This window comes from Python bivittatus, unplaced genomic scaffold (genome assembly GCF_059951505.1).
Source record: "Python bivittatus isolate LINGU-HERP-01145 unplaced genomic scaffold, Pbiv_v1 ctg000080_np1212, whole genome shotgun sequence".
Taxonomy (NCBI): Eukaryota; Metazoa; Chordata; class Lepidosauria; order Squamata; family Pythonidae; genus Python; species Python bivittatus.
In genome coordinates this window covers 58015838-58031282 of record NW_028277035.1, presented here as the reverse complement: position 1 = coordinate 58031282, position 15445 = coordinate 58015838, and the positions used below count along the sequence as shown (strand labels likewise).

Below are 15445 nucleotides of genomic sequence, written 5' to 3'. Positions count from 1 at the left end.
TGCTGTAAGTGTGGTAGTCACACAGTTCACACCAGAATGCAAACTTCTGACTTACAATCCACTTCCCCATGAGCAAGAGGTGGCTATCGGTCACATACACCCACAGAATGAAATTACACCAGCCCTTTAGTATGTTGGAAAAAGGGGCTATATTTTGGTCCAACAGAGATAATTCTGTTGCACCCTGTGAATAAAGTTTGGAAAAAGCATGGAGGTAGCATCATTCCCCATAGCCTCTAATTTAAATTGGAATTCTCCAGAAAGCTAGGGAAAGTCCAGGGAATTGAAACTATGGAACAGATGACTCAAGTAGTTTCTATTTCCATAGAAACAGGTAAACCACTAGCCAGGAATTTGGGCATGGTGTGCCTTCTGTTTGTTGCATAGTGCTGAAATGTCATTGTCTTTAATTTCCAGTACATATTAAGACTTTGAGCGTTTATCTTTGGTTTTATTCTTCACTTCTGGTAGGCCTGAAGATATCAAATTTTCCCATCATTTTCCTCATGATATGTAATAGTAAATTGATGCTGCCCTAATATCTCCCCACAGATTATAGCAGGAAGTGCTCCATCTTTAGTGGTCTAACACCACCATATGGTCTGTCTTGAACAGTTTATTTTTCTTTGTGGTTTTTCTTTCAAACTAACTTGTAAGTGGCTGACCATGATATGAATAATTCTAATTTTTTTTTCAACAATGAATATTTGCAGTTTGGTGTTTAAAGAGAAAAGGTTTTCTTACATCTCATCTTTCTTTTTTTAAAATAAAGTTTGATTTTATTTACCTCCTGTGAGATTGGTTTATCTCCTACAGGGAGAGAGAAAAATCTGAATCATCTAGCTACCACATCTCTACCTTACGTGACTACAAGGATTTCAATTTATTGAAATTATTTCACTTTTTACTTTTTAATCTTTTAATTGCCAGAAAGGCAGCACAGAGTGTGATGGTTCTTTCTCACATATAATGTAATTCGAGGATGGATGCCAGGTGAAGCAGCCCCTGGAAGATAAGTGGAAGCAGCAAGAAATATCAAGCTGCTATGTCAAAGTAGGAAGAGGGACCAGGGTAGGAAGACCCGAGGACTTCTCAAATGAGGGTGGGGTGTGTGATATCTTCAGCCTTCCACTTTGCAGACTGAGTCAATCTGCTGCAATGACCTGTGGTTTAACATTCTGTGACACTCACTCAATTGTACTTTATTCAAAAAACTATGGCTTAGTGCAACCTGTGAATAATGCTGCTCTGTAAATGGAAATCAAATCCAGTTCCAGCATTTTTCATGAAATGGATTCATGCAGTATCCATATTCTGAAAAGCATATAATGAGAAAAGGAATTTATGACTGCTGACAAATAGGAGATAGCTATCTAATGTGTCCTTCAGAAGCTTAATTTAGATCCACTGCTGTCAACAGACTTCTTAATTTAAAATATTTACTTTAAATGTTTTAAAGTATTCCTTTTATATTATGAAAAATTAACTGAAGATAATCATAAAACTAGCCTTTTCAACTTTAGAGTCATGCCTTTTTTTAAAACAGCAATTTCAGTGTTTCCTATTTACCTTCAGAAAAGACCAAATGTAAAACAAATTATCTCCCAAATTAGGTCTTGCCTACATCAGTCTAACAATACATTAGTCAGTCATGCAGTTCAACAAAGAGAAAAGCAATTCAGAAATACAAAGATCAAAACATATTTCAATGTCATATTTCATAGACATATTGAGCATAAACTAACATTGCATAAAAATCATATGAAAATAACTATATTTATTTATTTATTTATTTATCAAATTTATATGCCACCCATCTCACTATCCAAGTGACTCTAGGTGGCTTACACATAACTATAGCATAAATTCCAGATTTTATCTATAGAATAAAATGCAGCCATGCTTTTAAGTCACACAGATCATATAAAACTGGATAGTCTGAAATTTTACATGTTGCAATATATGAATATTACAATGTATAGTCTTATGCATTTCTACTTAAGGCCCATTGACTTCACTATACTTACTCATAAGTAAGTGGTATATAACTACATTCTGAATAATTTAATATTTGACAATGATAAGATTGCCATTAATACTATAAGTAAGATCAAAATCTGATATGACTCCATGCATATCTGCCTGTATATCTTGAGCAATGTCAGATTTTTTTTAGAAGAGCAGGATATAGGAAGCAGTGTCCCCGCGGTCACATGATCAAGTTTCAGGTGCTTGGCAACCAGCATGTATTTACAATGGGGTCATGTGATCACCATTTGTGACCTTCCCACCTGGCTTCCAACAAGCAAAATCAATGGGGAACCATGTGATTCACTTAACAGCTGCAGTGATTTGCTTAACGACCTCTACAAAAAATGTCATAAAATCGGGTGCAGTCATGTGATGCCTCACTTAATGACTGCACTGCTTAATGATGAATTTTCTGATCCCTGTTGCGGTCATAAGTCAAGGACTACTGGTATATTTTAATGGGGTTCTTAAGTTATTCATTTTTACCTTACACTGATTATTGTTGGCTGTTCAAAGCGCCACTGTTAGGGGAAAAGGTATAATATAATATAATAAATAAATAAATAATTTAAATAACATGATAAATTAAAATCAGGGGGCATCAGAACTGTTTCATGAAAACAGTGCCAGAGGTTGATTGGAAATTGTAAATCAAAGTTAACTAACAAGCTGAAAGGAACAGAATTGTTTCTTTAGCCATATTCTGTAAGGTTAGGAGTAAAGTATGTGGTAAAAGACTAGTCTCCAACTAATTCAATTTCTTAGCACATCTGGCCTGAAAAAAATATGGCCAAGTTCAGTGAGTCTTAACCTTCCTAGATTACAGGAACATTGGCCTGACTCATAGTTAGGTAGCTACTTTATAAAACAAAAAACCAAATCAGAATTAATTATTTCTATATTTAAAGTGTTATTCTTCTGTCTTTATTTAAAACAATTTGTAATCTAAAAAAGCCATTTTCCAGGATCCTCTTAGAAACATGTTTGTACCACTCAAACATGTAATAGTGTACAAAAGTTTAGGTACCCCTGGTCAAATTGTGCGTTTCAATAATCCCTAGTAAACAGAAGTTGATGCAACCTCTACATGGTACAAAGTTAAACATGACCTCTTTCTGCAAATTCAGATGCATACCTACTATTCACGCACAGATTTGTTCTCAATATTATTTATGTGTTAACATCTCCTACAGATAATGAATTTTAAAAGCTAGCAGAGTTTAGAAATATATTTCCTAGTTTTAAGTTCATGAAACAATAGCATTCCTGAATGGCTTAAGCATAGATTATTGTCATATCTTCCAGAGAATGGTTTCAGAGAGTATTGTCTCTGTCATTTACATTTCTAATAATGTATACTGACTAGCATATTCTAGTTCAGAGGTGGCAGTAAGTGGTCCTCTAGATGTTGCTCCCCCCCCCCCCATCAACCTTTACCACTGCATCCTTCAAGGATGATTTTCCATTTCCCAGCCAAGTCTATAGCCTGGTAGTCCTCCATCCAAGTATTATTCAAGCCCAACCCTGCTTAGCTTCCAAGGTCAGACAAGGTCAGCCAGGCACCTGCTCTAATTGCCTACAGATGATAATCAAAATAATGGGTCACATTCAGTTTAACAGTGAATGTCTGTTTCCCAGTGGTGACTTTGGCTGAAGTTGTAGGATAAGGCTGGGAAAGAAGAATATGTGTTTTATGGTTCCTGGTGCAAGCATTTTTTAAATTGTTTGATGTTACAAGCATTTTTCCGTACATTAATATACAAACACTAGTTTGGTGACTTTGAGCCAGTTACTCTCTCTCAGCCCTAGGAAGAAGAAGGTAAGGGGAAACCATTTCTGAAATTTCTGCCAAGAAAACTGCATGACTTGTTCAGGCAGTTGCCAGGAGTCAAGACTGACATGAAGGCGCACACGCGCGCACACACACACACACAGACCCAGAGGATGTGAAAAACTCACTGATTTGGGAACAGAACACTTCAAAGAAGTCCGAAATGGTCTGTTCCCCTCTGGAACTTTGGAGTGGCTTGGCCTTTTCCAAAGCAAAATTTCCAAATTAGAAGAGATTAGAGGTCTCTCAGGTAGGGTCTGGCTCTGGAATAGGAATTTTTGGTCTAAAATACAGAAAAAAATTCCTGGTTACCTTAAATTGGTTCCATTTTGGAGGAATTACTTCTGGAAATTGCCAAATGGCTCCTAGAACAACACGTTCTATTCAGCATGGTGTGGAAGGAGAAAGAAATGTTCGGGAGTTTTCCAGAACGTTTCATTTCCAAATTGTTAAGTTTTGCACATCTCTAGCTGACACCATCAGGATAGGAAGTCTGCCAGTATACCATGCTCTTTTTTTCAGTACAGGCAACAAAACTTCTGGAACACATGATGGTGAGATGACAAACTTTCCCTTTGGCAATGATGAGATGGCTTGACCTGATAAATTACTGTTTTTACAGCTTATGGCAAAATGAGCTATTTATACTATTCCCTAGATTAAATTTCATATCTTTAGAAAGGATGTTTCCCTCAATGTTGAGGGAGCATAAAATATTTAGAAAAACTAAACAATGGGCAAAAATAGAAATAGAAAAATGAAGCGCCTGCTAAGATACATTTTACAGATAATTTACATGATAGGTCTGTTTGCTAATGTGAGTGTTGCATTGTTGTAGGTAACAGTGAACAATGGCCATTATCCATATTTAAAAATATACGCTGCTTACTCAGGTGTTTTAGATCACTCGTGTCTGCAAGGAGTGCAGTGGTGTAGTGCTGGTGGTGTTAGTTCTTCATTTAGCGAAAGGAGCTGGCAAGCACCGTAAACGCATCACCGACAGGTACAAGCATAAAATTCGGGCAGTCAGAAGAGCAAACATTCATAAAACGGCATACCAATCCAAGGCACATGCAGAAAAGCCAGCACTGTGAAACTTAAGCAAACGCATAGACCATTTTACACACTGTGGTGTGAAATACAAGTTTAATTCAACTGCTTACCCACTAAGTACACCAAGAACCAGGTTAAGTACGAAAAATGAGCCAAGAATGATAAGACTAACAAAATAGATCCATGGCCATTCACATCCTATTGCATCATTTACCTGTAAAATGTAAGGAAATACATTATGATTCAGCTACTCACTATATAGCAGAGTCCTTTCACAATTGACAGATCACACAGGTATTTGGTGTACTAGCACCATCTGCTCATTTTATCAACACAGTGCTTCAGCATTTACCAGATTTACCAACACTCTAGCATTTACACACGATGTGCAAGATAACACGTATTTAGTCATGAAAATGTACATAATCCTTTTGTATCTTTATGCCATGTGGAAATAGGCAATTGTTAAAGGGTTGGGCGCTTATTTTATTTGCACTGATCTCTAAGTTGCCAATTAATTTCTAATTAATGGTACTTTTTCATATCTAATGCTATAGTTATATTTAAACTGATTTTCTGGAGGAAAAAAATTCTCTTTGTTTTTTAGAAAATGGCCTTGTATTTTGTTCACACTATTTATCTTAGAGAAGCTCTGGTTCACCATGTTTTAATTTTGAAATTTTATTCCCAATTTTTTTATTTAATCTCTATATGCTACCTATGTGATCATGGCAACTGAAACCTGGACTCTGCTTCTAGGATGAAAAAGGTGTGTGCTTACCCGCTCAATACACCGAGAACAAGATTTAGAACGAAAAATGACCCAAAGATGACGAGACTGACAAAATACACCCATGGCAATTCAAATCCCATAGCATCATTCATCTGTAAGAAATAAGACGATCTTATAGAAACATTTGCTTCCATCTGTAATAATGAACAGTTGGTGACCGAAAACATATGCAAGAGAAATAAATACAGTCCCTTTTATAATTACCAGATATAAGGGGGAAAAGAAGATTAAAGAAACCCTTTTCTCATCACTTCAAATGTATATTTAGAAATAGCAGGGAAAGATACAAAAGCACCAGAACTCCATCGATTTTATACGATAATAATTCTTTTACATGCAAAAATGAATAGAAGTGAATGGCAATATGTAAAAAGAAACTTCTAGATTTTGCCAGACAGAAAGTTATTTTAATTGTAGCTCTTGCAAAGCCCAAAAAATTATAGCCTGGCATGGGGGAAAAAAATCTTAGCATGAGTAACATCCAACATTTAAGCAAGTGCACTTCCATTTATGTAATCAGATAGTCTGTGCCCTGTATAGGTGCTAAGGGATTCCCAATTCTCACAAGCAGGATAATACAGGAATTAGTACACTCCATCAGTGGAATGACACCACTAAATTCAATTCCAATTATTTACATGTGAAGTCTCAGTATCATAAAGTATTCCAGTTCAAAACCAGGAATTTAGTGTCTGAAATCCTGAAAAAAGATACAATGCTTATATATATATAAATAAACATCCCCTCTCACCCCTATGGGTGGTATGTGTCTTCCTCAATCTCGGGTCCTCTACCAGAGGCCTGGGAGGTTGAGGGTTCTGCACAATATCTGAGCTGTTCCTAGCACTGCACTCTTCTGGACAGAGAGCTCCAAAGTTGTTTCTGGGATCTGCTGGCACCACTCTCCGAGCTTAGGAGTCACAGCCCCGAGCGCTCCTACCACCACTGGGACCACTTTGGCCTTTACTTTCCACAACCTCTCTAGTTCCTCCTTTAGGCCCTGGTACTTCTTCAGCTTCTCATACTCCTTCTTCCTGATGTTGCTGTCACTTGGCACCACTACATCTATCACCACTGCTGTCTTCTGGTCTTTGTCTACTACCACGATGTCTGGTTGGTTGGGCAGTACTTGCCTGTCCGTTACCCTAAGTCCCACAGGATCTTAGCCCTGTTATTCTCCATCACCTTCTGTGGAATCTCCCATCTGGACTTGGGAGGGTCTAGCCCATACACTGTGCAGATGCTACTTGGTTGTGCAGTTCAGTGTATGCTGTTCCTGCCTGTGTCTTACACTCTGCCACTCTGTGTTGGACTGTCTCTGAGGCCTCTGTGCACAGTCTGCACCTTGGGTCCTGTCTAGTGTGGTAGACCCCTGCTTCTATGGATCTGGTGCTTAGTGCCTGCCTGCCTGCCTGCCTGCCTGCCTGCCTGCCTGCCTGCCTGCCTGCCTGCCTGCCTATCTATCTATCTATCTATCTATCTATCTATCTATCTATCTATCTATCTATTATCTTTTTTCAGGATTTCAGACATATAGAGAGAGAGGGAGGGAGGGAGAGAGGGAGGGAGAGAGAGAGCACCAGTTTGTCTAGTGGTTAAAGCTCCAGGCTAGAAAGCAGGACACTGTGACTTCTAGTCCTGCCTTAGGTATGAAAGCCGGCTGGGTGACTTTGGGCCAATTACTCTCTCTCAGCCCATGACGTCAAGCTCGGGTCACAAACCGGTTGGTCAATTCCTGTCACAACCAATGGATCAACATTCGGTTGAACCAAAAAAAGCGGACCCTGCACCTGTGGAAAAAACACTAGGAAGAACACACACACACACGGACACACAACAGAAAACAGCAATGGTGATAGAAGTAGCGGTGCCAAGTGACAGCAACATCAAGAAGAATAAGTATGAGAAGCTGGAGAAGTACCAGGGCCTGAAGGAGGAACTAGAGAGGTTGTGGAAAGTAAAAGCCAAAGTGGTCCCAGTGGTGGTAGGAGTGCTCGGGGCTGTGACTCCTGAGCTGGGAGAGTGGCACCAACAGATCCCAGGAACAACATCAGGGCTCTCTGTCCAGAAGAGTGCAGTGCTGGGAACAGTGAAGACACTGCGCAGAGCCCTCAAACTCCCAGGCCTCTGGTAGAGGACCCGAGATTGAGGAAGACACGTACCACTCACAGGGGTGAGAGGAGATTTTTTAACTCTCTCTGTATGTGTATATATGTATGTGTATGTGTATATATACACATACACATACATACATACACAGACACACACGTACACACATACACACACGTACACACATACACACACATGCACACACACACACACACACACACACTTAATGCTAACTGTCCAAAGAAGAGATCAGGTTATAATGGGGACAGTTTTGCTGTTGAGTCGAAATGTCATCATTCTACCATGAATTCTCTTTTAATTTGCAAAGATGCATTATGGAAAATCAGGCACAGAAATTTAAAAAGATTACCAAATGCAGTGTTATAAACAACTCCTCAAAAATGTTACTGTATACTCAGTTAAATGGGTGCAGTATTTAAATTTAATAGACAGTAAGAAATATGCTTGAGAAAAGTAAACTGTATGAAATAAATAATTTATCAGAATAACTTTTGTTAATGTTATGGCAGCCTTTTCATATAATTGAGGTTTAGATGGTAATAACAGAAAGTAACATTTTTAGAATATGCGCATTGATGTTTAATAGTCCTCAGATTATTATAAGAGCAAGAAAAGAGGAAAAAGGAAAACTATATGTATATATTTAGGATAAGACAGTGAAAGTTACTTTAATTTAGCCTGAAAAAGTCCAAAATCCCATCAGATTCACAAACACCCTAACTTTGCATCTATGTTTTTAAAAGCATATATGTAAAATAAAGGAAATGACTATGGCAAGATGTGCTGGGCCCCATCCAGTGGGGGCTATTTAATTTTATTGATTCATTGATCATATTTATATAGCCGCCCATCTCACAAAAAGTGATTCTGGGCGGTGTTGCTGGGAGCTGAAGCTCGCTCATCCGGTGGGCACTAAGTTTGAGGAAGGCTGTGGTTGATCTATTTGGAAAGAAAAGGAAAAGATGGCTGCTAATTCCCCCTCATCCTATGTTTAATTGCAAGCTGGGAAGAAAATACATTTATTTGGGAGGATGTAGGTGGTGCAAATGAAAGAGCCTTTTGTTTTGTGTGTATGTGCTTAATGACGAACCAAGGAGAGGAAAAAAACCTTTTACCTCAGAAGCATGATATCTCAGATTCCAAAAGAGAGAAAGATAAGGATAGATGGAGACATTACATGGGTAAGAGAAAGCTTTTGTTAATATCCCAAAATATGTTAATTTAATGAAGATTACATATTATGAAACATTTTTAGAAGCCTGTTCTTCATCTTTCTCAGGAAGGATAAAGAAACCACAGTACTGTTTCCCAGTACTTTCTATCCGCATGAAAAGTTTCATGGTTAAAAAAGTACTTTTAAAATTTTGCTTTTTGTTTAACTAATTTTCTAAGGACATTTCAGTACCACTACCACTACTTCCAAATCTTTCAAAAGCCCTTCAATGACACACCAGTCATCTTCAACCTTGCCAACCTAGCAATGCTGAAGAGAAGCAACGAAACTCACCATCTGCCCTAAGCTGCCACAAGTCTTGCAGTAACACAAATCACATCATCCCCCTCCTTATAAGGAAGGAGAATTTTAAAAAGTCTTACACACAACATTACATTATGTTGTCTCAATGGTTCTATTCAAAAGATTCCCAGTGACTTCTGCAATGGAGGATCTGCAAAGATGCCAAGCTTCCTTTTCCCAGGATTTAGCAGACCTGCCTGCATTTGGGGAAACAGACCATTCACCAGTTCCACACAGCCACAGCATTAAAAATAAAGTTTTTACAATGGGTTCAAATACTATACCACAGCTCTGCCAGAAATAAAATGGCCCAGCTCTTGAACACAGGCAGTCTAAAGATGCTTTTGAACTAGCACCAGGTGCTTCTGTGGAAATGCTCTTAGTCCAGCAAATAGTACAATTTGTTTTACATCATTTCTTGAGAATAATTCCCCAAATATTTCATTCCCAGGACGGGCTTTATGCCCAGTCTGTTTGTGTGTGTGTCATTCTCAAGATCCTTTCTTATGTCAATCAATAAATTATCAATAAAAAATGTATTTATTCAAATGCCTGATAAAACATACATTTTCCCTTCTTCGGTATGGGGGAAAGCCTACTATATTGTATAACTGCATACTGAATGGAGGTTTTGACTGGCTTCATACTAGTGCTGAGCCGAGAATTTAGCCCACATATTTTTTTATTAGTTCTCATTTAGTCTGATGAAAGAGAGTTTCCTTTGAAATTTTTTCAAAGGAGAACAGAATTTCTGAGAAATTCTTATTTATTCATTCATGACTTTTATACCCTTCCTTTCATTCAGGAGCAAAAAGCAGCACACCAAGCACTCCTTCCTACTATTTTCCACAGAAGACCAACTTTGTAAGGTAGGCTGGGCTGAGAGAGATGGAGCAGCCCAAAGTCACTCTGTGAACTTCCATGGCTGAGGATGGATTAGACCCTGGATCTTACAGCTCCTAGTTCAATACCTCAACTACTATACCACACTGGCTCTCTATATGCTTTACAAATGTAGTCAATTTGCACATGCTAAACAAGGAACAAAACAGAACTGAATATTTTGTGGGAATCCAGACATCATATTAAGCCATAATATACTTATTTTGGCCATTGTATGTTATAAAAACACCTCAATGGTGTTTTCTTAACCCAGATTTAGGGTTTAGTTATTATATGAAATGAGCCATTTAACTGGGAGAAGTCAAAAATACACTGTCTTTCACTGTATAATCATCCCTTCTGGCTCCCAGGCTTTGATTAAATCCCAAAGGAAAACATCAGGAAGGAACTATTCCAATCGGGATTTTTCATTAGCACTTGGTGGTACCATCAGCACTAAGGTGCAGTTCTGTCCTTGAATATTTGTCCTTCGCTTGGGGAATTTTTTTAGAAATTGTCCAATTTCTCTGTCTGCAAATTTGGTGAATATAAAAAGGCCATTTGCACCCAGCTTTAGTTTCATATATCATGCTAAGTTACAGACTGATTTGTTTGGCTTTGGTTCTGCATGTAGCGAGTTAAGCCCACCATACTTTAATGCCAAGCACATTCATTTCATCATTTAAAATGCTGAAGCTTGTGCTTTGCTTACCCACATTCCACTACCTGAGGTACTCTTATCCCAGTCTGGACCTAGAAGTGAAAGTGAGCTAGGCTACAAATGTTGGATGTTACATGAAGAAGGAGACAAGATTTAGATCCCCTTATTTGCATCTCCAACTTCTGATAAGAGAAGAAAAGAGGAGGAAGAGAGGGAGGGAGACGTATTCACCTCCCTGGAAGATGCAATTGGAATAGATAGGGGATTAAATAAATGTACTCTTTCCCTTTACTTTTAAAAAGAGACAGAATATGTTTAGCGTCCCTCCAATTCTAGGGAATGTCTCAATATTTCATATACAGTACCAGAATAAATCAGATTGATTACCCTAATACCTACCAATAAGCATTTGGGCTTTAGGGTGCCTTCTGTCTCCCTTATTTCTCTTACCAGATGCACAGTCTGGAATCCCTTTATTTAGAATAAGAACAATTTCTGCCCAAAGCTGTCCCATTATTGCCATATTTAGGGCTGTGTAAGAGATGCCTATGGTGTTCTTGCTATACCCCTAGTATTTGGGCTCTATCAAGACTTTTAACAATTGCAGTTTTGGGGGGCATGAGGTCTGGCTGAAAACATTATTTTTGAACACTGGAAGATGAAATCTACAGCTGATTTGCAGGAAAGAGAATTAATATGTGCTGCTTGTCAACATTTTTTTTCTGACAAAGGGTAATGGAAGAAGATTTTCAAGCAATATAGTCATGTTTTGGGAAGTTGTTCTTTTTATAACTTAATTTCCCAGTTTTTTTCCTTCCTAGGTTACCTATTTTGTTCTTAATGTTATGTTCATAGTGCTTAGACATAAAATGTCTAATGATAGTAAGAGTCTGTGAGTAAATCCCACTATATTTCTGGCTAAAAATTAATCATCAACACGTCTTCTGGAGCACACTGCTCTCTCTCGATTCTTTCTGTCAGCAGGAACAGCTACAAATCCAAAAAAGCTTTTTCAGTCTTATGCTCCTGGTCTGTTAAGAAAGGATCAAGTCAGAGATCCTGGTTAACTTTTAAATACCAACTGCTTGTGTACTTGAAAGATTAAAACTAGCAGTTTAGTTCTATCGAAAGAAGAATTCAGTGCAGAAATCAGGGGCATTGCTGTTATACTGTATGATGTTCTACAACTACCCCAAAGTATCATATATTTTCTCTTGCATTAGTTCCACTGAAGATAAATTTTATTTGCTTAGTAATGGATCTATGATATTTTGTTTCTAGAAATGTATGGTCCTTCTACCAGCTAGATGCACGGTTCAATAGTCAGGCCCCTTCTGGAAAATACCTCTCTTACAACAAACCTTATCAGTGCAAATATTGAATTTTGCCAGATTTTAAAAGTTTAATCTTTAATTACTGTGGACAGTCATTTTGTATTATTTCTTAGGATGCGTAAAACCATTTACTGTATTACTGTAAATAATATTCATGCTTATCAACACTGGGAATAAACTTCCTTTATAATGCAGCAATCCTGTCTATAACCAGTTTTGGCATCTTTTACACTTCCAAAAATATTACTTCATTTTCTTCTATTTAAGCCTCTCTGTTGCATTTATGCAGAGTAGAAGTTACTTTCTGATGTCACTGGATTAAAGAATGAATTTGCCATTTCATTTCACTGTATGGTTCCTGTTCTAGAAGAATGTGATTTTTACTCACACAACTATTTGCCAAACTTTATTCATTTCTACTATTGCTTCTTACACACATAGGTTTTTAGTTAAATTGGCTTTAAAATTCATTTCCATTGGTATAAAGACATTTATATTTCAGAGCAAATACTTCAACCAGAGGAATAAAATAAGCATTTCTGGTTGTTTTAAGCTTCTTAAGTTAATACAGTCAGTCTTTGTTAACCTTCTGAAAGGCCCTTAAAACAGTTTTTTTACCAGCCTTGGGATCCCAGAGAAAGCCTGCAAGGTGGTGATGTTTGTTCTCCTGCTTTCTTGGGTTTTATCTGTTTATTTTATCTATTTACTTTATCTGTTTATTTTACTTATTTTTGATTATTTTTAGATTGCTGTGGAGTTTTTAACCGTTGTGCTGTACACTGTCCAGAGTCACATGTTTGTGATATGGGTGATTATATATGCTAGATGAATGAATCAATCAATAATCAACTGATTAATGCACCAATTGTATCAATTAATACATGTCTGTTGAGAAGTAAATACCATTTATTTCAATGGGCCCTACCCTTAAACATACATAGAATTTGCTGCCTAAGTATCTCTCCACTAGTCTTTTTAAATACTTTACTGTACCTGCTATACTGCTTGAAATTTTACATACATACATACATGCATACATACATACATATAGTGTATGTTTCATATTTTAATTGGAATTTAAGATACTGAAGCTTTTATCAGCATCTAGAATGGCCTTGGGAATCAGGATTTTCTGAAACAGTGCAAGCTGTTCTAACAGGCTTTGATGTCTGAATAGTAGGTCAACCAATCCTTGAACGCAGACTTCTAAGTGGCTGGCCAGGATGACATACAGTTTCTCAAAACCTTGCTGATTTCAAAGGCTCCGCTCTAAGGTCTCAGAGGCTCATATATCAAGCAGGCTTAAAAGGGAATGACTTTCAAATCTAACAGCTTACCAACAGCTTATCTGTCAGAAAAACTGCCCTGCGTTCTTCCCTGTGCTCTCTGGATTTCAGAACACAAGCACACCACAGTCTCTCTCTTATCTATATCCTATATGCCAAGTGCAATGAGGGAAGATATAGTTGCTACAAGAATCACAGCACTGGCATCATGTGCCTTTCACTTGTAATTTAATATAATAAAAATAAACCAAGAATCCTGGTATATTGTGAATAAGTGTTGTACTGCTGCAAGCAGCCCATTCACTCCTAAGATAATAAGTAAACATAAAATAATTTGTGGAGTGCGTTGTCTAAAATAGGGGTTTGGCTTTGTTGCTTCTCTCAGAACAGAACAAGCATTCTGACAAGTTAACAGCAAGGTAGGACCTGCAGTTCAAACTAGACACTAAAAAGAACTTTCCTGCTTGGTTTAGTGGTGATTTTATGTATCTGTATGTATATGTGTAATTTGTTCAGTGCCTCAATCCAACTAGACCATAGGCAGTTTGCAGATATTAATAATGCATAAAACATCAGCAATAGAATAATATTAGTGAGGATTAGGTTCAAGCTCCTACTTGATCATAGAACTCACTGGATTGTAGAACCCTTGCATTTTCACCCAAGCTATCTCACATAGTTGTTACAAGAATAAAATGGAAGGACTCCCAGGTTTCTTGTCTTGAGCTCCTTAGGGGAAAAGTTGGATATAAATATAATAAATGACTAAAGAAATAGAGACTCAATGGGCTGAACACACACCAGTATTTAAGTTATTTATATTATATTAAGGTTCTTTGGACTTCTGTTTTCTTGTTCTGTACAAATATCTGAAGTCATCCCTGCACCTTCTTATCCACACTTCCCAAAACCAATAGCATAAGCTGTACTAGTTTGGTTCATTATATATGGTAGTTGCCAGAAGTTGGGGGAGGGGGGTTTAAAACACAGGGTGGCTTGACAAAGCCATTACAATTATGTCACATCACACCTGATATTATACTCCACATTTCTGGGAAAAATAAGAGTGTAAGAATTATTTTTTGTTGTTTGTTGAATGTTCATTTAATTATTCCCTAATATACACAGTATTTCAATTCTGAAAGACCAGGATATAGAAAAGCATGCACTTCTACAGAGCCAAAACACTAACCATTACTAATTGGGCAAACTCAATTAGTTCATTACACATTAACAAACAGCTAGATTTTGAATCTAGACATCTTCCAAAGAAATCACATTGACTTTTATACTCCTAATCAATTATGATAATCCAGTACTGTGATGTTATTTTTATTGTATGACATATATGGGGTTAAATAAATAGTTATAAATAATTTATAGAAAGCCTTAAATAATTAAGAAACAGATTTGTTTATAAATATTCCATAAAGGCACAATGACAGGTTGTTACAGACAACACTCAGATCAAGTTACCCAGTTACCTATTGAACTCTGAAACCTTACAATTTATTGCAATCAGCTAACCATTGATTAAACTCTATCCAGGGCTTTCAACATGAGGCACGGGCTTTCTTACAAAATGCAAACAACTATAGTAGCTAGAATAAACAAGGACTCATCTTCTCACGCAGACTCAGCTTTAGTATGTGTCCTTCAACTATTAATAAAAAGCAATGAGTATAAATTTAAAAGAGAAATACTACACTCTAATATAAGATGACCAGGCCCTAAAACATGGGTCTAGGATATCTCAGAGGGGTCTGGATGACCACGAAGTGGCAGCAAAAGGTTAGTTTTCTGTGTTTTTTTGTTGCCATCTAATCATTGTGTGGATTTTTGCATCTAGATATGGTAGCTGTAATCATGGTGTAACAGAACTTAATGTAAGACAGTCATTTCCAATAGGTTCTACAACTGAAACCAGA

The 15445-nt window shown here is 37.3% G+C and overlaps 1 protein-coding gene across 1 annotated transcript in view; it reads right to left on the bottom strand.

The window, feature by feature from the left end:
* CACNA1D (calcium voltage-gated channel subunit alpha1 D) overlaps positions 1-15445 on the bottom strand; it is a 242030-nt gene that overhangs the window by 121837 nt on the left and 104748 nt on the right. The window contains 1 exon segment of the mRNA XM_088134184.1: positions 5697-5800. Coding sequence (XP_087990310.1) covers positions 5697-5800 — 104 coding nt within the window.